At 34.8% G+C, this 26,631-nt stretch overlaps 1 protein-coding gene across 2 annotated transcripts; it reads left to right on the top strand.

Moving 5' to 3' along the window:
• The first annotated feature begins 12,472 nt into the window (after nt 1-12,472).
• On the top strand, nt 12,473-21,864 carry LOC113692693 (conserved oligomeric Golgi complex subunit 1). Of its 2 annotated transcripts, XM_027211182.2 has the most exons (6): nt 12,473-14,868; nt 17,419-17,613; nt 19,009-19,280; nt 19,560-19,739; nt 19,984-20,161; nt 21,357-21,864. In XM_027211182.2, exons 1-6 carry the CDS (start codon nt 12,616-12,618, stop codon nt 21,495-21,497), a joined length of 3,219 nt encoding a protein of 1,072 aa, XP_027066983.2. In that variant the 5' UTR covers nt 12,473-12,615; the 3' UTR covers nt 21,498-21,864. The 2 variants fall into 2 exon arrangements, with proteins under 2 accessions (XP_027066983.2, XP_071909493.1); XM_072053392.1 differs by lacking the exons at nt 19,984-20,161; nt 21,357-21,864 and having other exon boundaries at nt 19,496-19,667.
• The last annotated feature ends 4,767 nt before the right edge of the window (nt 21,865-26,631 follow it).

Here is a 26,631-nt window from a genome sequence, read left to right as displayed (position 1 = left end):
TAGAGGAAAAAAGCCACAACTAGCGTTGGACTAGTGTGGTGACGTCATGCATTAATAATTCATAGTGAAACAAATAAAACATAAATTAAAACAAATAAACACATAAGAGCACGTAGCACATAACACGTAAACATAATATCTAGATGCCAAAATCCTAAGAGAAGCGGATAAAACACATAACACATAAGCCACATAAACACGCAACCTATCTATTACATCGGGGAGCGCCTAACTACAGTCTAGAAGGGAAAAATATAATAAAACAAATCTAATTATCCTATCTATTACATTTTTGAGGTATTTAAATACCTCTTGAATCATTGTAAAAAATTAACTAAAACATATGTAAGAAAACTTGAATGAATATTTAAATCAAATAAATAAAGCATATAAAAATATAAACACATAGGAACACATAAGAGCACATAAGAGCACGTAATTGACATTGAAATAATAAAAATAGAGGTACCTCCCGTTTGAAGTGGTGACTAAATGGAGTCAAATTGTCCTATTTATACTCACAATGAACAAAAGGATCACGGCACCAATTTAATTGAAAAAGAAAATAATAATACAAGTACTAAATTCACACTAATATGTCAGACGTAAAGAAATTTAAGCAAATCTAAAAAATCCAAGTTAAGTATATTCTAAAGTAACATAATTAGCTATTAAAGAAAAGAAATAATCATAACAAAGAGAGTCAAAATTCACTATGGACTGAATTGCAAAGATTGAAAAATCTTTGGGGACAAAAATTATATTTTTCCAAAGTTTAGGGGTCAAAATTAAATGAAAGATAAAATTCAGGGACCAAAATGCAATTAATTTAAGGACGTAGGTGAAAGAAATTTAAAATGTTCTGGGCCACAATGAAACTACTCCAAAGATCAGGGGCCAAAGTGCAAATCGTAACCAGATCTGGGCAAGAAAAAGGGCGTCGGGCCACTCTTTTTATTTTACTTGGGCCAACCTACCTAAGCCCAACTGAAAACCCAAGCTAAAACACACAGGCCAGCCCGTCTTTTTATCCCTCAAGCCCAGCCAAAAATTCATGGGCTCCAACCTCCGAGCCCAACCGAAACCCAAAAGAAAAATAAACCAAAGCCCAGCCCCAAAACCTAACAAAACTAGCTCCTGGCCCAACCGAAAAATAAACACTAGCCCAATCCCTTTTTTTCTTTTCTTTCTTTTCTTCTTCCTCTTCTTCTTCTTTTCTTCTTCCTCCACCTCCAGCCGTTTCTTTCTTCTCATCTTCGGCCAGCCGAGGAAACTTCAGCTGCCGGCCATGGTGGCCACCGGTGGCGCCGCCGCCACCGGACCGCCGTCGCCGGTGGTCACTCCGGTTACCAAATTTTCTCAAAATACACCCCTCACTCGATTTTTCGCGTAGGTTCCATTTTCGGAGTTAGTTTTTACAAAAGATGACCCAAAAGTGGTCAAAATGCAAAAAAAACAGCCCAGTTTTTTCATTTTTGAAAGCACTATAACCACCACTAAAAATCACAAAATTTATACTACAATGCTCCTTACAACCTCTACAATACAACTATGATCTTAGTTAACAAGAACACAACAACAAGAGACTACATTAAGGCAAAACAGTCCCTAAATTTCATTTTTTTTTATTTTGGCATTTTATCAAACACAAGTGATGCATACACCAACCGTATTTCCTTTCTCCCTAATCTAGTTTTGCCATTCCCAAAAATTTCACCGATACAATAGCATCAAAACCAGCAAAATAAAACAACACACAAGCAATCACACATACATTTAATCTAGCTAAATAAAAAAAAAGAAATGCTGGAAAAAAAGGACAAGAAATACCTCAATGAAGACCTTAGTCCCTTGGCCAAAGTTTTTTATGAGATTGCCAAGCTCCAATAGCTCAACCAGTCGCTGCCTCCCTTTTGTTGTCTGCAAGGGTGTTGTGGAAATATTGGGAGAGAGGAGGTCCGAGGGATGTATGGAGAGGTGAGGAGCTTTTCTCTATTTTTCTTTTTTTTCGGTTGAGACCCAGGAAAAGGAGGAGCCTGCCCCCCCCTTTTTTTTGTGTGTTATCTTTTTTTGTTCTGTGAGGGAGAGAGCCGAGAGAGATGGAGAGTTCTTTCTTTCTTCTTTTGGCTTCTCTGTGGTTTTTTCGTGTGTGTGTCTCGAGAGAGTGAAGTGAGGGAGTCGTTTTTTCTGTCTTTTTGAGCCCCCAAAAGCGCCGCTCCTTTTGTCTGTCCCCCGAGAATAAGGAGGGAACCAAGGGATCTTGTCAAATGGGTTTAGTTGGTTTTTTTTTTTTAAAGATAAATCTACAAAAATAAGACAAAAATACACTTAAAAAAATGCAAGAAAATAAATTGCTCATCAAATAGAAAATATTCGAGAAAACACAAAATTTGACAAAAATTTGGTGTCTACAATGGCTACATTCGGGGTTATGTTCAGAAGACTGGGCAAATGTCCTATATACTGGAAAAGTCCATTCACTTCGTGGGCCATATTGTTCTTCCAATCTACCAGCTCACGAGGTATCTGATTTAGCATTCTACATGGAGTCATCTGGGAGGAAATTCACTTTTAGTACCTTACCTTGGGATTTTACCCCTTAGGTAATACAGAAATAGTAAACATGTAAGTCCTATTGGATTAAATATCCAAGACATGTGGTGGCTTGTTCCTAACACGGGATTCCCTGTGTGGCATTCCCTTTCTATGGTTTATGCGTGATGCCAGTTTATTAAAGCAATAAAATATGCAATTCGAAATGAAACATGACCTAAGGAACCATTTATTTGCCAGGGTAGGCCTAAAATGATATGGCATTATTGATTTATGAACGAAATATACCAAAATTTCTTAAACGAGCAATAGCCTATCTGCAAGGGTAGGTCTTAAAAGAAGATCATGCCAGACCTTTTATCTCTTAATGTTTGTGAATGCAAAAGGCAAGAAACCAGGAAAGTTAGCTAAACACATAACACATTGTAGCAATTAAATAATAAAAATATAGAAAGCAGAAATAAGGTGAGAGGGTTGGAATCCCTCCCCTCGTGCATAGTGTCCCTAGTTCAAGATAAGGTTGACTCTGTCCTAGACAATTCTAATATGGATGCATGAGGTTTGGCTCACTAATGCATCTAGACTCGATAAGATTTCGGCTCCCAAGCTTTCAAACCTAAAGGCGAAGGGTCATCACTCCCAGGGCCTTCGATCGGTGGCTCGAGTGATCCCTTAAGTAGTGCTATGGGCGCAGAGCACACCATCCGCCTACCCAAGGCAATCAATCCTAATCCTACAAGGAGGTGTGGGAAACGCCCACGAAAAAGGAAAAAAAAAAGGGTAAATAAGACTATGCATGCACGTATGAGGTGCTTTATTATTGAGGGGAGGAATTAAATACTATAAATGCGGACGGAGGTTCTAAGGCGACTACCCCCCACCCAACAATGCAAGTGCGGGGTAACATAAATAAATCATTCATCTATCCAATCAATCGTGCGCAAATGAGTGAAGGAGTGAGTTGATACGCGCGAAATGCAAAAATCCTAAAAAAAGGAAAAAAAGCAATCCTAAACATCCAAATGCGATATATGAAAAGGTTAAAAGAAGAAAAAGGTTGACAAAATCAAATTTGCTCGGACACTCAAGTTCCCCAGTGGAGTCGCCAGCTGTCGCGCCCCATTTTTTAATAAAAAAATAAAAGAAGAGTTTAGAAAAATGGCTTTTAATTCAATTTTGATTGGAAAATGAATTTTTTAAAATGAAAAAATATGGGTCTAAATGGGACTTGAAAATGCGACGATTTAACCCAAAATATAGTTTAAAAAAGATTTTTGAATGAAAAATGGAGTCGCCACTTGATATAGAGTTAAGGTGTACCAAGTCACCTAAAAAAAATGAATTTTTTAAAGAAAAAAAAATAGAAAAACCCTTTTTAAACGACTCCAAGTCTACGAAAATCAGAGAAAAAGATTCGGGAGTCACATTTGAAGAAAATGAAGGCAAGGATAAGAATCCAAGGCACCCTTTCAACCTAACCAAGGCTAGTTGCGCGATTTAATCAAAGATTTTTTTTATTTTAACTTAAAGATTTATCACATTTGGATATACTATATGAATGCAAACCCTAGACCTAAAAGGGTAGGAGGGTCGAAATTTCTCTTCAAAGCTCGAATGGTGCCAATCACATTAATTGTGACGCCTAATAAAGACATTTTGAAGAATACACGAATAATGCAAGTCATGAGACTCGAAAGAAAGAAAAAAAAAGAAAATAATAATATACAAATGTGTATGACCTAAAGGAATGCATCATAATGGGTGCGGGGGACTTATACTCATGATTTTCAATGTTCCCTTTAATAGAGGGAATACGAGCGTGCTAAGGCTAGAGAAGCCAAACTCGTCCATATCCCATATCCAAGGGACTTCCCCATCTAATCAAGCAAATGATCTAACCTAAATCTAATACTTAGATGAATGCAAGTCTAATGTCATGTTTCATACAAAGAGGGTAAGGAATATACATATAAGGGAAAATATGGGGGGAAGGGATATACGTATAAGGAGGGATGATAAAAGACCCTAGAAAGTAAAAAATATGCATGAGAATGTAATGTAGTCATACGAACATGATCTAGCATAGGAGGTCCCTAAGGGTCTAGTATTGGACTAACCATTATTTCTATTTCCTCACTAGCATTGGACTAATGAGAAATTGGACAAGGGAACCACAACTAGCGTTGGACTAGTGTGGTATCGAGAAATGGATCACAACTAGCGTTGGATTAGTGTGATAACACGTCACACATTAATTATAATTAAATTAATCATGTACAATCTAATAAAAGCATGTAAACACATAATATCACATAAATACATAACACATAATCATAATATCTAGATGCAAGGCCCTAAGAAAGCGGTAACACATAACACGTAAGCATGCAAATCACACAAGCAAAAATAAAGCAAGTGAAAAAACCTAACTATTACATTTGAGAGGGGGGTCCTACTACAATCTAAAAGGGGAAATAAAATAAATAATAAAAATAAATACCTAACTATTACAAATTTGGCATTCAAGTGCCTTTCAAATGATAGATATACAAGGTTAAAGCCAATAAAGCAAATAAATAAACATCCAAGAGGCATGCAATTAATCACGTAAAGTCACATAGGGCACGTAGGGTCAAATAAAATAAGAAATAGGGGATAGGGTGTACCTCCCTTGGGTTGGGGCCCTAATGGAGTGAGATTACTTATTTACTCTCCAAAATAAAAGAAAAGGTCAAGGCATCACTTAAATTAAGAAATAATCACATGAAATGGGAATAACTGTGAAATTGAATCAATCAAAGGCACTTAAAAGGAGGCAAACAACCCATGTTTAAGAAATTAAAACAAGTAGAGACTGGCTTGTAAAAGTCAAAGAAGTTCAAGGGGTCAATTTATTGAATATTAGGGGTCTAAAAGGAATGAAATTAAAATTAATGGCTTAAGATAACAACTACCAATCAAATGACAGAACTCACAAAAATAATTGGAAAACTATTTGCCATGATTGAACAACAAAATTGCCAAAACTCCAAAAATCAAATTAACTATAAATCCAGAAAAAGTTGTTAGACCCTTCAAATTCATCCTACAACTCCTTAAGAATCTACCCAAAAATTATGTTAAAGCATACCAAAAGCAACTAAGATTTTAGAGTGACAAAATTGATTAATCTTTTCAATCTTATGGGCCATAGTAGTATTAGGGAGACTTGAGGGGATGATTTGCAATTTTGGAAACTCTTTTCATGCAAAGCATGCAAACTTACGTGAGAAAACATTCTGCAACAAAACAAATAAACTGCTGCACCTTTGTTCCACTTTCATACACTGAATTCAGATTTGATCTCATACTTTAACCCAAAGCTTTCTTGATCCAACATCAAATTTTAAACAAAACAACACAAAACATGAACTTGACATCCGAACAAGCAAAATCATAGAAGGAAATCATGCAAACATTGAAAAACTTCATGCAAAAAGGTACGAAGAAGCTTTCTACAATCAGAAATTTGCTGCGGCTTTGTTTCCAAACGGATACTTCAGATCCGAACACCAGCTTTGATCAAAACCTTTTCAACCAAACCTCCAAACCTTGAACTAAGCATTACGACACATAACTTTAGCGTCTATACAAGCAAAAACTTAGAAAGAAATCATGTAAATTCTTGAAAACTTTCATGCAAAAAAAGGTTTTGAGCTTCAGCAAGCAATGCTTCTGAGCTTCAACACTTCGCATGGCAGATTCACACAATCATCTCAAACCACAAACCCAACCTCAAGTTCTTATCTAGCTTATCATGCATACAAGGGGATGACAAAATCAGGAACACTGAGGATCTTTATGCAAACAAGAATTCCGGCAAAGCTTTCTGTCAAAAAAAAATGCAGCAGCTAAAGAGACTTTCTGCAATAGATTTCGGCAGGCTGAAGTTGCTCTTCTGCAATCCTCTTTAGCAACTCAACAAGATGGCAAAAGTTTAAATACAACTCACGCTTCATTAACTCTTCTACAACCTTTATTGACACAAGATGGAGTATGCAAACAAGATGATAAAAGTCCAGCTTTGTAGGTTGTTGCGTGAAGAAGGAAGAACATCAAAAATGAGGACGAAATGCAGCTTTTCATCATTCAACCCAGAATTCCAAATATCATATTAACAAATTCCAATGTTAAAACATTTTGTGGGGTGGATTAAAGCAGTAAAGATGATCCAAAGCACAGAACAGCAAGAGGCACCCGAGATTTCATGCATCAAGAAAACACTACAAGCATTAGTAGCTTTATAACGCAACTGAACGTGAAATTGCAGCATAGGCGTAATGACACCCACGGCAAGCATGCCCACAGCCCACTATCATGCCAACCGAACGCCAAAGAGAGTACAAACTTCAAGCAACCAAACACTCCGGTATGAACCAAACGTGCTTTCTACTTTTTCCATAAAACTTTAGATGCTAACACACGAAAATCAGAAGGGAAATCATGCGACCTTAGCAAATTTCTGAAGCTTATCTGAAGCTTTGACGTTTAGCAAACTCACACAACAGCAACAAATTTTAACAGAAACAAGGATTCAATCATTCTTAACCATCAAAAATTAAATCTTTGGAACATCAGGGATCACCCAAGAGAAAACCCACGGGTCACATCTATTTGATTTTGGGGAAGGAAAATGCAAAGCTGAGGGCTTTTTAGGTTCACAAATTTTCAACCATACCAATTCAAAACACGACCCATGCACAGCCACAAGACTTGATTTTTCACTCATAAACAAAGAAAACACAGTCTTGGGGAACATGAAATAGAAGGGGCGGAAGAGTAGACAACAAAAACAGTGAATTTCCCATGAGCAAAGTCACGAAACCACATGCTTTGAAAATTTAAAGATGTCTGTGTTTTGAAGAGATACTGGAATTTAAAGGAGAAAAAGAACTTACAGTACTCGTGCTTTCTTGATGAAGATCCGCAACTACTGGTGGCATGAGGGTTAGCAATTCCAGTGGCTCTCCTTGCTCTGCCACCGCAGACACCCCGTCCGTTTTTCTTGCTTCCTAGGCTTTATCCCTTCATAGGTGGTTTACCAGCCATTCTTCCTCTCTCTATTTCTTTCCGCGTCGCCTCTCTGGCTATCTCTCTTTTGCTAACTCCCTTTCTCTCTAGCCCTCTCTCGGTTTTTCTCCTTTCCTCGCTTCCTTTCTTGCTTTTTATCTTTCAGCCGTCATCCCCTCTATTGTTTCTTTCTTTTGCCGTCCAAAACCTCCCTTTCTAGCTGTTTTCCTTTTTTCCTAAAACTCCTAGCCATCATACGTTCTCCCCTTCTTGATCCCTCCTCATTTCAAGGCTTCTTATAAACACCCGAAACCTAATATCCATGGTGCACATCTGCTGCGTTTTCCTTCTGCTAATTTCTACACCATTGGATGGCCTCTGTTCCTTATGAGATTGAGGCTCAAGATAAAGGCCAGATGGCCTTGTACTATGCCAATCTGATGGAGTAGAAAAATGGGCAAAAATGTCCAGAAAACAAACTGGAAAATGGAGCTGCATTTTTGTTTTCTGCATTCTGTTAGTACGTTGCTATTAGGGAGTTCAGCGTTATTTTTTTTTTTTGACTTTGATTGACAATTTTCCTTTTATTTTCACTAATTCCCATTAATTTAGGATAAACAAACAACAAAATTTCATAGATTGAATATAAAGAGTTAAAGTATATTTTTGTGAGTAATTAAGCGACTAATTAAGAAATGAATAATAAATGCCTTTAATCAAAATAAAAAAATAAAAAATTGAAAAATAATAACAAATAAAGCTAAATCAATAAATTTAGTATCTAAAAAGCTAAAAAAAATGTCTAAACTAAAATCCTGAGATTAATAAGTAAAAATAGCTAACAATTATAAATAAAAATAAAAGTAAAATAAATAAAAATGAAATAAGTAAAAATTTGGTGTCTACATTATGCATCTGGAATGTTCTCAGATACAGAAAAAAGATACCACATAAATGAAAAAGAATTGCTTGCAGTAATAAGAAGATGTCATAAATTTTACTACTTTTTATTACCTAAAAAATTTAAGTTGCGAACGAATAATTCTCAAGTGAGAGCATTTATTAAGAATAATATTAAACCTTTGTCTCAAAATAAAAGATTAATTAAATAGCAAATGACATTATCTGAGTTCATGATTGAAATTAAACTAATAAAATCTGATGAGAATTGTCTTGCAGATTTTTTCACTAGAGATGGAAGGCCAAATGAATAAGCAAAGTATCCTCTTGGATAAGGTCTCGGAATTATCTGAACAAATTTCTCAATTGCAGACGTCATTCAATGACATAATGGATATTGTGAATTATCAAGATATAAATAAAAGAAGTTTCTGAATTTCTTATCAAGCATGTCGAAAAAAGTCAGAATACAGTCAGCCTTTACGATAAAGTTGAAAATTTATTATATGACCTATTCAAAAAGGATAAAATATAAAATCTTTTCCCTTTACTGGAACAAAATGATTGCCAATAGATTGAGAGATTTGAAATAAATTCTCTCGATGATGGGATGTCTTTGAAATTGGATTTTAGCCGAGTACAGACATTTCAAGTGATACCCATGATGGATAATATAATTAATGAGCACCCGCTCATCTCTGAATACAACTCTCTCATGAGAGTATTATATGCCTTACAAAATACAAAAACATATTATATGGATTTCACAGGGATCTATCCTTGAATAAATTGTGTGCAGGGATGTGATAACAATTATATTCAAAAGTGGTACAATTTTGGAGTAATCAATACTATCTACATGTTGAAAAAAAAATACTATCACATGACTACTACTTTTCCTGAAATTTTCAAACTCTCTCGGTGGATTCAAGAAGGAGTTAGGCATATTTATCAAAATAGTCCTATATATGGTCCCAAAGACATTTTAATACTCAAGATTATTTCAATTGGACCAGATTTTGAAGATTCAAATAGATATGATTCCTTTCATCATATCAAAGTTATGAAATTTGATGAGTTGGAGATAAAGGTCTACTCTCAAAGGAAGGAATATGAATATTTTTCTAAAAATAAAATACATTATCGAAAAGTTCTTGGGATAAGGATTATTTTGCAAAATCTTGAAAATATCCCCAAACAAGAATTTCGTACAAATGGAGGAAATTGAGCATTTTTTTCAATTATGACTACATATGCAGGAAGGACCCTTGAAGCAGCAATGAATTATTTGAATTGGAAAATAAGCCTACTAGAAAGCAGTCGAATAAAATCCAACAACAAAACTATTAGAACTTTGTACAGGATGAGAAAGTACAAAAATAACACGTGTCCAACTTGTACCAAAAAAGAGGATAAGGATGCGACATCAAGTAGTCAAAGTATGGAATAAGACGTAAGCACTTACGTCATTCTCGGAATCCAAAATATTTTGCTCAAATTTGCAGGATTGAAACCAATTGAAGTCCGTCTACGGGATTGAAACCAGCTAAAATCCATGGAAATATCAATTCAAATCCAGCATTGAAATCTGCCTAACACCTATATAAAGAGGTAGACGCCATATGAAGAAGGCAATTAAAGAATTGGAAGTAATCAAGAGTTCAACTTTGGCAATTCAACATTACCGATTGTCTTGAAAATTTTCTCTCATGTTTAGTAAAGAGAGAGAGAGAGAGAGAGAGAGAGTAGTGTGCTAAGCTTATATCTTGTACTAAACTTTTTTTTTTATTAATAAAAGAAGCAAGTTTCTTCACAACTTTCCATATTTACATCTGAATACACTTAGAAGTAGGAAACGAAACTAAGTTGTGTTGCAAGACTCTGAAGTGGGCCTTTAAAGGAAATCGCCCTGGTGGTTGGAGGCTACAATGCTTAAGAAAGAAGTCCTCAGGGAGGTAGTCGGAGTTTTGTCGATAAAAAATTGATCTAAGGTATAGAAACGCATTGGACCCTTTTCTTTTGTTAATAAGAAATTGTTAGTCATGATATGATTTACACTCTATTCTCTTGAAAAATTTTATGAAAGATATTTCAAACCTACTTAGTACCTTATCAATAAATATTACACCTCCTAAATACACTTTAGAAATAAAAATATTTTTTACATCAAGAATGATAAATATGAATATCTTGCTAGTCAATCCAAACTTAAATTTTGACTTAAATTTGGGCATTGAAAAAATTAAAGTATTTTACATGAATTTGTAACAACTCAAATTAGACAAGTTATTCATATTTCTTATCAATTAAAAACGCATATTTATTATAAAAAAACATAAAATTATTTTGATAAAATCATAACTTGTCAAGCTTCATTTCTTTCTTTCTTTCTTTTTTAAATTTTGGGAAGAAACGTACACATAATGCAAGTTTAGAAATTAATCCTCAAATACCTAGCTTCATCCATTTAAGAGTACCAATTTTTTCCAATTTTAAAATAACTATGGAAATTTACTAATTTTTAATCAAATTGGTCAATGTACTGTAAAGTGATACAAATTGATTAAAGTACTTGTACTATTAATTGATACAAATCGATATCAAATTTCATAAAGTACTTAAATTCACTAATCACTATTAGTGGTTAGGGGAATACTCTTAGGTGGCGTTTGGTAAGAGGCTTTCAGAATGGAGAATTGGAATAAACCCCATAATTGTTGTTTGGATTACTACTATCGGAATCGGGATTTTGGAATCATATCTAAAAATTTAAAATTCCTCAATTCCCTAGTAACTTGGAGAGTTTTGGACAAAATCCAAGTCTGATTCCCATTTAGAAATGGGGCCCATCCCGCCACCCATTAAAAAAATTTAATATATAATTATATACATGTATATAATTATGTATATAATATATATTATAATTATAATTATAAATTTTATTATAATATTAGTACAATTATATAATATATTTATAATTATTATATGCACATATATAATATATTATATAAATATATATTATAATTAATTAATAAAATAATTATATTTATATAATATATATTGTAAATTTATTAATAAATATATAATAATACATTTATATTATATATATATATATATTTATAAATGTATATTATATGTGCATATCATTATAATATATACATGTATATAATAATAATATATTATATAATATAACTTTTATAATTATATTTATTTATTATAAATATAACTTTTATAAATATTTATTATTATAAATATAATAATATATAATAATAATTATATTTAATATATAACATACATTATAATTATATAAAATATGAGTATAATTAATCATTATATGTATTATATAATTAAAAGCATATATTTATATTATAACATTTGTATAATTATATTTAATTATATATAATATTTAATTTAATTAGTTACAAACTTATAATAATGATATTATTAGTTATATGTATTATATAATGTATATTAATCTATGTAATATAATTGATATTATCAATTATACTAATGATTATAGATGTTTACAAATATAAATTATTAATTAGTTATACTAAATTTACTAATACATTTATACTAATATATTTAATTAGTGAATATTTCTTATGTCCCATTTATAAAGAGCCAACGAACCAAACATCAACTATAGTAATGATATACATTCACGGTACTGAACCAAACAGATGTATTCGAATGATTGACTCCATTCCAAATCCAGGATGAATGATTCCAAATCTGAATCCGATTCCAACATGCGAACCAAACGCCACCTTAGAGTTCTTTTCATTGTCAGGTTCAGGGTTCGAATCTTGTACTTGATAATAGTTTGGGAGTGAAAAAGGTGTTGGAAGGATTTAAAAAAAAAAAAAAAATCACTATTGATAGGTGTAGGTGCAAAATGCTAATTAGTAATGGTTCAGGACCCTAATTGCAATTACTCAAATAAATGGTGTCCCAAGTTGTACTTCTTGGGATAGAATAGCTTCTTCCGTTGTACTTCTCCTTCCACCTCAAACTAAACAGTACCTGTGATACCCGATCGAACTCCAATTTGGTCTAATTATAATCAAACCATTCCTCACTTGACTCCTAGAAGGGTGAAAATAGAAAATTATGAGAATCGTAAAGCCGCCACCTCCTCAGTCCCCTTCCACCACCGCCGCTCCCACCCCCGGCGGTGGCGGTGGTGGTTACAGAAACCAAGATGCAGAATTGCTATTTCGAACGAAGCCCATCTCAGAGATCCGAAAAGTAGAGGCAACCACGAGGAAAGAGATCGAGGACAAGAGCGAGGAGTTGAGGCAACTTGTGGGCAATAGATACAGAGATCTTATAGATTCAGCCGATTCCATTGTTCAAATGAAGTCCACTTGTGAGTTTATCTCTGCTAACATTTCAGCTATTCATCATTCTATAGTCAGCAATCTTTCTTCATCAATTGATAGTCCTAGGACAGTCAATTCCAATGCCAATTCCAACAGGGCCCGGATTTATGGCATTGCTTGCCGGGTTAAGTATCTTGTAGATACCCCAGAAAATATTTGGGGTTGTCTTGATGAATCTATGTTTATGGAAGCTTCAGCTAGATATATCCGTGCAAAACATGTTCATGATTACCTAATTGTTATGAATAACGACAGTGTCGGTATTAGGAATGGTGGTAGTTACAATGTGTTGTCGAAATTTCCGTTGCTTCAGCATCAGTGGCAGATAGTGGAGAGTTTTAAGGCTCAGATCTCGCAGAGGAGTCGTGAGAGGTTGTTGGATCAAGCCCTTCTTCTTGAGCTTGGGATCAATGCTTATGCTGATGCTCTTGCTGCTGTTGCGATTATTGATGAGCTTGATCCGAAACAGATTCTGACTTTGTTTTTGGATTCACGAAAGTCTTGTATTTTACAGAAATTGAGTGCTTGTTCTAGTAATGTTAATGCTGATAGTTCTGATGTGATTTCAGTGTTCTGTCAAGTGTTGAGCATAATTCAGGTTAGTGTAGGGCAAGTTGGGGAGTTGTTTTTGCAGGTACTGAATGATATGCCTTTGTTTTATAAGACTATTTTGGGTTCACCCCCGGCTTCTCAGTTGTTTGGGGGGATTCCAAATCCTGACGAGGAAGTGAGGTTATGGACTGCATTTAGGGATAAACTGGAGTCTACCATGGTAATGTTAGACAGAGATTTTCTTGCGAGGACTTGTTCTGATTGGTTGAGGAATTGTGGAAAGGAGATTGTGAACAACATCAATGGGAGGTACTTGATTGATGTGATTGCAAGTGGGAAAGAGCTTGCTTCGGCTGAGAAGTTGATAAGAGAGACCATGGACAGTAAACAAGTCTTGGAGGGGAGTTTGGAGTGGCTTAAGAGTGTTTTTGGTTCTGAGATTGAATTGCCATGGAAAAGGACACGTGAACTTGTGTTGGGTGATGACTCTGATCTCTGGGACGACATATTTGAAGATGCTTTTCTTCAGAGGATGAAAGCAATTATTGATACCAGATTTGAGGAGTTGAGCGGAGCAGTGTCTGTTGTGGAGTCAGTCCGGACTATTGTGAAAACACCTAGTGATGTTGGTTTCCAGTCTTACCCGAATAGAGTTCCAAATGCTGGTGGAGTTTGGTTCATGGAACCAAATATTAAAAGAGTTGGTTCATCACAGTGTACTGAGCAGAATGATGTTCGTACTTGTCTCAATGCTTACTTTGGGGCAGAAGTTAGCCGAATCAGAGATGCCGTTGACAGCCGATGTGAGCTTGTCCTTGAGGACCTCCTCTTTTTCCTCGAGTCTCCAAAGGCACATGTAAGGTTGAAGGATTTGGCCCCATATTTGCAGGATAAATGTTACGCAACCATGTCAACCATATTGAGAGATCTTAAGAGCGAGCTAGACCTATTGGATGCTGACCTGAAAAATGTGGATCAGGAAGGTGAATCCACACCTCTGGCTGCCATAATTGTTGAGAGGTCTCTATTTATTGGTCGACTATTGTTTGCTTTCCAGAAGCACTCTAGGCATGTGCCCGTAATTCTTGGTTCACCAAGATCGTGGTTGAATGAAACTTTTGCTGGTGTCTCGCTCAAGTTCCATGCTGCTTTGAGGTATTCTAGATCATCTTTTGACTCCTTTATGAGTGATAGTCCTGGAAAGAAAATGCTTGATTCCCCCAAAAGACAAACTTCATTGGCGGCATCTGCTTTGTTTGGAATAGATGACAATTCAAGTCCACAACTTGAAGAACTTAGCAGAACAACCCAAGATCTTTGCATTAGAGCACACAATTTATGGATATCATGGGTCTCTGATGAACTATCAATAATTCTCTCAGCGAATGTTGAAAAAGATGATGCCTTATCAGCGGCTGCACCCTTGAGAGTAAGTGGCTTTTCTCTTTAATTATAGCAATATTAGTTTTGCTACAGTATGGATATCATTAAGAAATTGTTGTTTATTTATGAACAGTGCCTTATTTAAGTGCTCGACATTTTGTTGGACAATGAGATCCTCTAGGTGCTGGTTTGTCAGTAGAATTTCTTTTCTTTTCTTTTTCTGCTTGAATGTGATAAATTCTTTTCAAAGTGTTTGCTTGCTTTATACAGTGTGTATTTTGATCTACAATATGAGGAGATATGTCAAGCTATCAACTGAATTAGTACACGTTCCTCATATGATTGGTGTGTTAGGTACTTGCATTTTTAGCTAATAAAATGCATGAGACCTCTGCCTTGAAAAGAAATGGAATACAAGGAAATTTGTTCAGGGCATGTCTTGTGCTGAATACAATAGAAATTTGATTGCAGTGGTTAGTTTAAATTTTGATTTATAAAACTTTTGTCAGCTCTATTTAACTTTGCAACTCTGTATTAGTTATTTGACTACTGTACCTACAGAATTCATCAGTGGGAAAGAGGTTATTTTCAGCCATTATTCATGGGAGAAAAATAATTTCGACTCATAGTATATTTACCATATTAGATGACCTGAAGATGTACCTCTCTTAGTTTTTTAAACGACACTGTGCACCCAATGGTTAACAGCCAAGGTCATATGGTCGGTTTTCCATCAAAATATGATGTTATAACTTCAATGCCCGTGACATTTAAGTCCCTATTAACTTGCCAAACTTTTTTTGTTTTATATTTCTTTTCCTATTTTCTTCTCCATTTTATCATGTTGCCACCAAATCTCCTATATTATAATTGTTTGTATACGTAAAGTACTTTCAATCTGCTTTAGCTCATTATTATACTTCTGATGGCTAATTATAGTTAGGCCGAACTTGAGTAGTTATGAAATTGGTAAATGCTTGCTCTGATGTACAAGTCACAATTACTAGATAAGGTACAACTTGGATGAAGTAACTTCTGTGGTGAAGATTTTGGATGAGTCTTGTTAGACTGGAAAAAGTATACTGCTGTTCTCGCCCCATATGTCCTGGCAGTGAGATTCTGCTTATAAGAGGTGAAGTAGTTTATAACAAGAGGTAAAAAGCACCTTTTATATCAAGGCTAGGAAACCATAGCATGCTATTAGAGACTTATATGCAGGCTAGAAATGAAATAACCAATCTCAAGCTGATGGCAAATCCTACTTTCTGAGCTTTGCCAATTTATGATACTCCTATGATGGTGTCATCTGTGAGAAAAGAATACTTAAGCTGTTAAGCATTCAACTTTTATTTTGCTTTTTCATTCTTTCAACTGTGAATAAGAATACAATGACTAGATTTTTCATTTATTTTAGTAAATGCTCTTCGCTTGTGCTATTTGGAATGTTTCACTTAAGAGGGCATCCTGGTTGTTAAGATGCTAATACTTAACTTATAGTTGGGCTGAGATTTTTGGCAATGTGCAGTGCATTGCTTTCCAAATTCTTCATCTTGTACTACAATTCATCAAATTACAGAGTTGCTGTTCTTCTAGTTCTCTTTCTAACTCCTTTTTATTTTTTGACTTTTTGGTGCTAGCAGTTGTATGGTAGAAGTAGGTTCGATTATATTTTACCTGGAAGACAGGATTGAATGCTTCAGGGAGCAGAAGCAGGGTTCTCTGTCACTAACTAGCATAAAAGGTGGTGCATAAGGATAGAATTTTCTATCCCATGCAACTAATTGACACTCGTAAAAACAATAGATAACAATGATTTCTCGAGGTCTTAGAAACTTCTCGTTTCTTTGTTTAACAATGCTAGTGGATGTATTTTTAGAAAGAGATGATCCTTCAATTTGTTGAAAATGTCTTTCTTTACCTGTATTCACTTAATTCTGTAAAACATTTGTTTGTGATAGTAAAAGGGTTTGAATCATATTAGTAAGGTTATCAATGGTCCATCAGTCTTTGGCTACCGTTTTTTGGGTTCATAATTGGCTAGAGTGTAGCATTTCTTGGTGTCATAATAATGTCTCAGTGGACCTTTGATGCTTCCTTATGCTGCTCCGTTAGGAGAGTCATGGAGCTATAGCTGCTGCAGTTTCTCTTCTGATAGAAAACTAGCATAATCCAATTGGCATTTAGTTTAAGAAACAATATCCTGATTGATTACTCCACAGTTTCTGCAAAATATTATAATATGGTTAGTATTCATGTGTTCCATTAAAAGTCATTGTTTGTTTATCCTTAAACTCTTACTTTTTTCAAACTTCAAGAAGATGCAGTCAACAATATATCCTATGTGTTTGCTGACAAGCTTATGACTTTCTGCGGGGTAGGTAGACTTATAAGGTTCTGAGTCAATTTGTGAAACCTTTGTTATTTATCCTCCTTTCCCTTTTGCACTGTTCTGTTATTTTACTCGTGGTAATAGGCGTTGCATTTGCTTTTATAATCATTAATAATTTGGAGACATCATCTGTTCTTTGTGATGATGTTATGCCAGATTGTTGTGTCTGACATTGAACCTTAGTAACTCTTTCTAATTATTGGTCAGGGATGGGAGAAGATTGCAGTCAAGCAAGAGCGGCTGAATGAAGGTGAATCGGAAATACAAATTTTGCTTCCATCTATGCCTTCTATTTATATCAACTCATTCCTGTTTCAAGCGTGCGAAGAAATTCATCAAGTTGGTGGTCATGTACTTGACAAGCCTATCCTACAAGATTTTGCTTCAAGACTACTGGAAAAGGTGTGCGATAAACTTTTTTCAACTTTAATCAATTAGGTATAGCATGTAATGTGATGTCTACATACCCATCATTTATTTTGAAGAATCCTACATGGAAGTAACTTGTGATAAAACTTATATACCATTGGGGTTTTGGTTAAGTGGTCTTCAGAAGTTATTTTTCTCCTTTCATCAATAACATGCAAAAGTGGATCCTTAATATGAAAAGTTGTTGATAACACACACAACACTTGGGCATTCTCCCTCGATTTAACAAAGAATTCAAGGCTATGTCAGGGAAAAAGATGTGCAAATTGTTACATGCTCTTTAAGTTTATTCCTGGACCTAGTTAGTTTAACATACTGGTGTGGTTCAGCCTCATAATTGAGCTTGCACTGACAAAATGGGACTTTGGTCCACGGAACTGCATGTACTTGTTGCTGATGGTATTTTGAATTGCGTTCAGATATAAAGTTTTCTTCTCACAATTATTATGGGAAGCTACTTATGTATGTATAAATGTATGCCTGTCAGCATATAAATTTGTCCCAACTCTTGTCCCTTCATTATCCTTCAAAATTTTTTTCATCTGAATTGATTAGGTAGTTTACTGTTCCAATAGAAAGCACCAGGATTTGTAGTGTTATAGTTTGGTAACTTTATGTCAAAATAAGGTGGAATTTATTATGTATTGTTCTCTGATAATACATAAACATTAACTTTGTAGAGAGCACCAGAATATGTAGTGTTATAGATTGGTAACTTTATATCAAAATAAGGTGGAATTTATTATGTATTGTTCTCTGATAATACATAAACATTAACTTAGTTTCTGAAGCTTCACTTTGAGCTGATTAAAATTTTGAATGACTGGGAACAGTTAGGCACCAGTTTTGGTGATGGTGACCTTGAAATAAGTAATAGGAAAGAAAATGGAAAGTGGGAAAAGAAAGAAAAACCACTTAACCTGATATCCATGCAGTTAACTTAATTCTCATTCTTGACTCTATTATTTGAATTGTAGTATTTATTCACTCAACTGGTCTGGTAAGACCTGCTATTAGGGAATCTTGATTTTGAGGTATGATGTATGGACTATACATCTCTTGACTAACCTAACAAGACTTCAATTTCAAGCCAAATTTGTTCTGCGATGTCTCAGATTTCAATGGAACAAGATGGACCCATTAAGAATTTTAGCATGTTGCCTGATTTGATATCATTGTTTCTGTGTATAAAGATGGCTCTTGTCCTATGCCCAATCTGCTCTTAAGATAATAATGATAATCAAATACATGACTAAGTGTGCCTATTAAGTTTGATTCTTGACATACTCTTCTATTCTATGTCATTTGTCAATGCAGTAGGAATTTATTTGGGGATGGTGTCTTCATCTTATTTATTTGCATCTGCAGGTTATTGGTATTTATGTAGCTTTCCTTGAATGTCATGGATCTCAAGTGTCTGAAAAGGGAATTCTGCAAATCTTGTTGGATTTAAGATTTGTTGCTGATGTTTTATCTGGCGGTGATGTTAGTTCTAATACTGTGCCTTCAAAAGTACCAAAGGTAAAGCTTCCATTCAGAATCAAGCAGGACATCCATGAAACCAAGTCAGTGATTAGAGAGCGTCTTGACGGCTTGGTATCTCACCTTTCACAAAGACTGGATCCTATAGACTGGCTCACGTAAGCTTCTTCAAGTAGACTTTGTTCAATATGCTAGGAAGATTGTGGCTGTTCTCTGTTTCAAGAAAGGAAAATTAAAATATTATTAGCATTGCAGTATATGGGGACTTGGTGTTATTGAGAGGTTTACATGTGGTCAATTCTTATCCAATCAAATCTAAGACTTGTCAATTTCTCTTGATTCAACATTACATCTTGAGGTTTTGTTGTTGCAGAAGTTATATAAACACAAGGTTCCTCCTGATTGCCATTTTCTCTGATGATTTTGATTTAATTCAGCTATGAGCCATACCTGCGGGAGAATGGGAAGCAATCATACTTGAGGCATGCTGTGCTTTTTGGATTCTTTGTCCAACTTAATAGACTGTATATGGACACAGCGCAAAAGTTGCCTAGTAATTCTGAATCAAATATCATGCGATGCTCTGATGTGCCTCGCTTCAAGTATCTTCCCATCAGGTTGATATTGTTATTCCAGTTAACTAACTTGTGCACTTAAAAGTTATCTTCTTTTCCTACTTTTCTTGTCATTGATACTCTCATGGGTGGGCATATGTAATTTCTTATAGTAAGGGATAGACTTGAGCTTTAAAAGCAGTTAATTTTAGCAAAATGAGCATACTTCAAGAAGGGTTATATATTATTTGTTGTAGTTTATGTTAATTTTCAACTAATGCTGCTAATTCTATATTTGGCTATTCAGTGCTCCAGCATTGTCTTCGAGAGGAGCAGCCAGGCCATCAGCTTCAACATCTATAGATGATGTTTCTTCTAGAAGTTCTCGGAACAGCTATACAACTGATGAGCTCTCACGGAACATTGATTATGATGATAACTCAAGTTTAGGGATGGCAGCGCCTTTCTTGAGGTCCTTCATGCAGGTAAAATTTCCCATTCGTTATCTAATCTAAGGGGAAGTGGGAATCTGGTGTTGTATTCATTGCGATGATAGTCAAACCCTGGCATTTTGTTGGTGAGAAGTGTGTTCTTACCACTTGAGCTAGTCATTGCTCTTGTGAAAACATTAGTTCTATTTATTTTCAACAAATTGTTTTACTTGTTAACATCAGCAAGCATAAGTGCTTTCCACTAGACATCTTCATAATTTGTCATGTAGACATACATGCAAATACTAGGAATTCAACCTTCAAATTGGAGAGAAGTCATCATTTAGAAGAGAGGGGAAAAATCTTAAACTCTTCTACTAAAATGGTTGAGGAACTTCTTAATCTAATGCTGTTCAAAAATTCCTTTGCTTGCGGCCAGGTAATATATGAAGAAATTTTTTTGCTTCTATTTATTTGAAAACTCTATATATCCCCAGTTGTCTGCATAAATACATGAATTTTTGGGTGTAATTTTGACTGGTGTACAGAAGATGCTATTACTTGTGATACTTTCCTTGTATGGTTCAGTTTGTGTTCAAACTAGTTGGGGAGAGAGGTCTGTGTAAGAGAGAGAGAGAGAGAGAGAGAGAGAGAGAGAGTGAGGAAATGAGAGGTGGAGAGAGAGAGAGGTGGAGGGTGTTTGGACATGACAAGACAGACACTGTGTGTGGAAATTAGACATCAACTTTTTTAATAGTACTGAAGCTTCCTCATCCAGATTCAAGGGGGAAAGGCCAAAAACGTTGCCATGTGCTAGTTTCAGCATCGAATGTAGAGAGAGAGAGAGAGAGAGAGAGAGAGAGAGAGAGAGAGAAAATTTGAAATCTGCTGTTCAATCAGCAGTGAAGCTTACTTATCGAGATTCAGAGGACAAAAACCAGACAGTTAATGCTAGTTTAAATGTCAAACATAACAGGAAATATATATTTTTTGAGGCCTGAAACCTTTCTTTAATGAATAAATTGTATCCATGTTTAGGTGGTTGAGAAAACTGGATCTTTGCTCACTTGTTCAACCAGTACTTGAGCTGGTTTTCAGCTTGTAAAGCTCTTACTGCTTTTGGAGACAGCAATTTACTGATTCGATCTGTTTATGTCTGCAGAGCAGATTGTAGAATAGATCATTGTGATAAACCCTGTGTTAAAATATTCCTCATATCTGAGCAATCATTCCTTAATGCAAATTGCAGGTTGGCAGCAGATTTGGGGAGAGCACTCTCAGACTGGGATCCATTCTTAATGATGGGCAAGTTGGCAGGTTTGGTGACATGTTACCTGCGCAGGCTGCTGGACTTCTTTCATCCTTCACGGCTGGCAGATTGGATTCTTGATTGCTGAGAATTTTTCTAGCAATTTCTTGGGAATTTTATCAGGATAAATTGTAGTCAAACAGCTGGAAGCTTGATGGGACTACAAGATGATTTAATATTAGGCAGAAATTTATCTCTGCATTGGATTATAGAAATTGTAAAAGATGATGAGGAATGAAGGCGGCATTGATTGAGGAAAGAGATGCATGATCGAAGGGTAATCTAGAGAAAGTTTCAGATGTATGGGAAATTGGTAATCAAAAAAAGCCATTTCAATGTTGTTTATCAATTTTGTATTGTATGATAAGAAGTACAGATAAAATTGTATGTACAATCAGATTTGAATCTAAACCGTCTGAATTGGAATATAAAAGGGCATTTTTTGGCATCATTTTCTTAATTTATACTTTGTATGATGATCTTTTTTTTTTCTTTTTTGCTTTTTCAAGGGAGATGCCAAACCTTAAAAGGGAGAAGGGGGAAGAGAAGCATTTGAAAGTCGAACAAGGAACTTCATCATTAGCGTTTCTTCCTATTTTTTTGGGAAATTTTAGGGAGACTTCAAACCTTACATAAAATAAAAAGGAAAAGGAAGCATTTCAAAGTTAGAGATCTTATTAAAGTACCTATCAATATCCTTATTAAATAAACTTGCAAAGTGAAAGCTTGATATCATACGCAATTAATCATTATGCAAGGTGAAAGCTTTCTTGCACTTTTTTGTCTTGCCATTTTGTCACCACCAATCATTTATTTGAGAGCCTACGTGATTAGGCTTTAAACAAAATAGAACAAAAGAAAAATCCCCAAGGTTAGGCATTTGCAGCAAGAAAGAAAGAAAATATAAAACTGCAAAAATGCAATAGAATTTAGCTTGTAGCTTACAAAAATTATCCAATAGCATGACAATGCAGGAATTTTTATTCATGATCAGGGCTTGTTTTCAGTTTTTTTTTATTCTCAAAAGCAAAATAAAAATCCAAAAGCACCAATTTTATTGCATTTTGACTTTTTGCCTTTTGTCTCTAAAAATTTGAAAATAGATTTTAAAAAGCAATTGAGAATAAAAAACAAATAGTTAATTATGTACTCTCCTTATCTAAATTCTTATTTTTCTTTGGTTAGTCAACAAGTGGAGTGCTTAGACTTGATATCCACATCTATGTTTCCCACTATTTTTTATTTTTTTTTTGCTAGTAATGATAACAGTTTATATAACTTATTTTAGTCTAATCTAGGGAAATGGGAGGGGGAAGCCACAAATAGTGGTTGGGGGAAGCCACCAATGTTTCCCACTATTTGATAGATTGAAAAGATGACGCTCTTTTGACCATCTCACTCTTGCTCCCACTATTCACCGCCCTTTCCCCCTCCCTTTTTAAGGATAATCTAGTTTAGTTTAAAAAACATTGAGCATAAAAAATATACTGTTGAACATTAAGACACAATCAAACCAATATGAAAAGAAAGATGTTATAGTTACTTTTGCTTCTGCTGTTAGTGGTTATGTGATCATGAATCATTTTCAAAAGGCAATTATGAATTTTAGGTTATAACGCAATATGATTTTTTAAGGGATATCTTTCTGTAAACCCCAAGTAACTTAAGAGGGAGATAAATTAGATTGATAAAAATTAAAACAAGTAAAGGCTACATTTTCACTCAATTATTCAACCAAGATAGTTTAAATAAACAAGCACTCAAACAAACACAATAATAAGAGATGTAAGCAAATTAAGCCACACAAACAAATAATACAAAGAGAACAATAAAGTAAAAGAATTGCAAACTAATCACACACACAAATTTCTTCCAAACTTGGAGTTGAATCAATTAAGTAGTTTCTTTAATTGATGGCGACACTAACCAACTTGTACAAGTGAAGGCTCACTTCTTCACCCTAAAAGCTTTTAGTTGAGTCAAGAAGTTTTACAACTCTCCTAGTTAACCCTCAATTAATTACAACTGAAAGTTTACCCAATGATCGACGAATTCCTACAAGCGTAGAGGATCATCGTAGTAATAAATTACTTGGAGTATTCCAGGGTCGAACCCACAGGGATGAGTTAATTTTCTATTTTAATTATTCTAAAATAACAAAATTTAAATTCCTGAAGTTGTATTTTCTAACTAAGCAATCAAAGACTAATCAATTCAATTGAAGCAGTGGTGAGAAAACAATAGACCCAAGTCTAGGGTTTCAGGTTTTAATCCAAAATTTGAGTCAATTATTTAGTTAATTTCTTAACAAACTATGAACGCATTACACAATTATATTTTAGATTATCTCTCGATACATCTAAAGTGTGCCTAATTAAATCCTACGTCTTTCTCGAGATCGCAAGTATTCAATTAAAACCCGTTTAAGAATTTTGGTGATATAAGTACGTCATTAAAATCCTAACCTACTCTCGTGATTAGACTAAATATATTTATCTATCTAGTGCACAACTGTATATCCCTTCTCATTTCAATACAAATCCTAAAAGCATGTCTATGGTGGTCAAGTATGAACACGTAATTAAATCAAGATAGATAAATCATAACAAAAGGCAAGAAATCAAACTAGAAATATTAATCAAATTCCTTCACAAAAACCCTAACCCTAGCAACAATTTAGTTCAACAAGATTTGGAAATAAAAACCATGAATTCAAAGAGTTGCCTCAAAGATAAGAAAAAGAGTAAGAAAATTTCTCAATTGCTTGTTTCAATCTTCTCCTTGCACACTCTTTGATTCGCCTCCATTTGATCTTGATCTCTCAAGAACAAACTATGAAAAGATGTTAAAACTAGATTAGACTACTTTTTTTCCCCCTAAAAACCGACCTAAATGACTCCTATTTATGATTTCTTGAAGATATATCCTAAACAGGGTAGAAATAGGCTTTATTGGACTCAAAAAAATCGCATTTCCACACATTTTTCCAATGAAGACCGGCCCAATGACCGGCATTGGTCATCGGGCCAAGCTCAGAATGCAAAAGAATTTGGAGATGTTCAGCGCGAAGTCATTTGTGATGTCCGGTGCCGGTCATGGATCCATCCGCGGATCAATACAGATCCATGTGTGGATTGATTTTGAATCCCAAAAAGTCCATCAAATAGGCTGAATCAGTTATTTCTCAAAACAAAGAAATTGTAACCCTTTGAATAAGCTTTCCTTGGATGTCTGGACACTGCGATATGCCTAAAATACTAAGACCTAGTCGTAAGAGCATCGCAGCGCAACTATACTTCAGTAATTTGAACTTTTGACCATGAAAATATGAGAACCAAACTTTAATATCTCATAAAAGTTGTAGAGTATTTTCTGAGCTTTGAATTGAATCAAGAACATCTCAATCTGATTTGTGAAGCTCAAGTTATCGCCAAAATATTGAAATATGTCGTTCTTGTGAAACCTCTTTCTCTTTACTTTATCCTCTTTCATTGCTTCTTTATGCCATGTTTTTAGTTCATTTTCTCTCCGATTGAGCTCTTGACCTATTAGAATAATATACAAGCAAAATTAAGTAATTTCTACTCAAGATAAATTTCGCATAACATGGTTAACTAGCAACTTATGCCTATAAATGCATTATAATATACACCCTATTAAACTCCCCTATACTTAGTCTATGCTTATTCTCAAGCACAAAAACAAAATCAATTAAATACAAACAATGACTATATTCAAGGTTATCATTATTAGAGCAACCATTCTAAACAAGTGTTAAGTACTAATAGTAAAAATCAAAGAGATGCTTCTTCGATTAGCATTTAACACCATCGACCCTTTCAACTCCGGCTAGGAATATAAATATTTAGCAAGCATTTCCTCGGAGATGGCCCAACTATTATGCAAAATCTCAAACATATAACTATATGGATCTACAGACTATTATTATAATCCACATATTTTTGTTTCTTTTTTTCATATTTTTCTCTTTGTTTTCTTCAAATTCCCTCACACTTAAGCTTTTCACATTTTAACAAAGGGGAATATACTTAATTCTCAGCCGTTCAACCCTTTTGACGTGAACTCCAATATCTCCTAAATGAAAGAGCCTGATTACTCAGGTTTTACCACTTAAGAATAACATACTCATAGTTATTGTCACTTTTTGATGTGATAGTTGACACTTTTAGGTAAAGACCTCCAGTTACTAGACAATAACAACCAACGGAGTACCGTTAAATTAATAAAATAAGCATATAAGTACAAATAAGAACACAAAAGCCTGTTTCATATCCCAATAATATGGAGAACTAAAATTAATAATTAGGCCAAATTCACAAGAAAAATGTTAGAAAAATATTTACAATGCCTAGAAAAATTAGCCAAAAATTGAAAAAGTTTCAAAATATCAAATATTCACCAAAGAAGCACTCTAAAGCAACACCATTTAACATTTAACACATTCATACACATATTGCTTTAACAATAATAATACTCAAAATATAAGACATTGCCTATCAAGGAATCAGCAACAAAAATTTGAAAAATTTTAACCTAAACCCATTTACTCCTCCCCACTTAAGGCAACATTGTCCTCAATGTTGGGGATAAAATAAAAAAAAATAATAACATGAAAAGAGCTAAAAGTGAAACTCCCCTAATAACCAATGGAGTGCCAATGATCAAGTAAAGTAAGAGAAGTTGCCGTTACCATCCAATGGTCAAACTCAGGAAGTCATCCTACCAACATATAAAAAGACAAGAAAATATGCGCTATTCTATCCGGTCCGTCCCACTTGAGAGTCTGATCGTGGATGCAGAAGATGAAGAAACTTCATCTGATCAGCATTGCAAGGAAGATCATGCAGATTCTGAACTTGAAGAAGTGCTCACCGTGACCGACAGGGATGAATATGGTGTGGGCTGCGCTAACATGGGAACTAGAGTGTTCTTAGTCGGCGGCCTAAAGCATGATGATGACTACATCTACACTCCCTGGTCTCTAAGCTGTGACTTGCACTGCTATGATCTCACCCCTTACAAACAATTGGTACACATTCGGGCTTCTTCATCTGTGGCCGGTAATGGTGATCATGGTGGTGGTATCCCTATCCCTCCTTCAGAATTCCATTTAAAGAAGGAGAAGCATGGAGGAATGCATGCAACAATGTCTACTCCCGTTCTAGAGGAAATTGATGGTCTTTTGTACGTACTT

The sequence above is a fragment of the Coffea arabica genome, chromosome 6c (genome assembly GCF_036785885.1).
Source record: "Coffea arabica cultivar ET-39 chromosome 6c, Coffea Arabica ET-39 HiFi, whole genome shotgun sequence".
NCBI lineage: Eukaryota > Viridiplantae > Streptophyta > Magnoliopsida > Gentianales > Rubiaceae > Coffea > Coffea arabica.
Note: the sequence above shows the minus strand (reverse complement) of the source record. Positions and strands in the feature narration are given on the sequence as shown.

Bases quoted from the DNA above. Each gene is read 5' to 3' on its own strand.
- LOC113692693 (XM_027211182.2), top strand. From the start codon at position 12,616: ATGAGAATCGTAAAGCCGCCACCTCCTCAGTCCCCTTCCACCACCGCC. The intron at 14,869-17,418 runs GTAAGTGGCTTT...ATTATTGGTCAG, and splicing joins CAGCGGCTGCACCCTTGAGA to GGATGGGAGAAGATTGCAGT. The intron at 17,614-19,008 runs GTGTGCGATAAA...TTGCATCTGCAG, and splicing joins CTTCAAGACTACTGGAAAAG to GTTATTGGTATTTATGTAGC.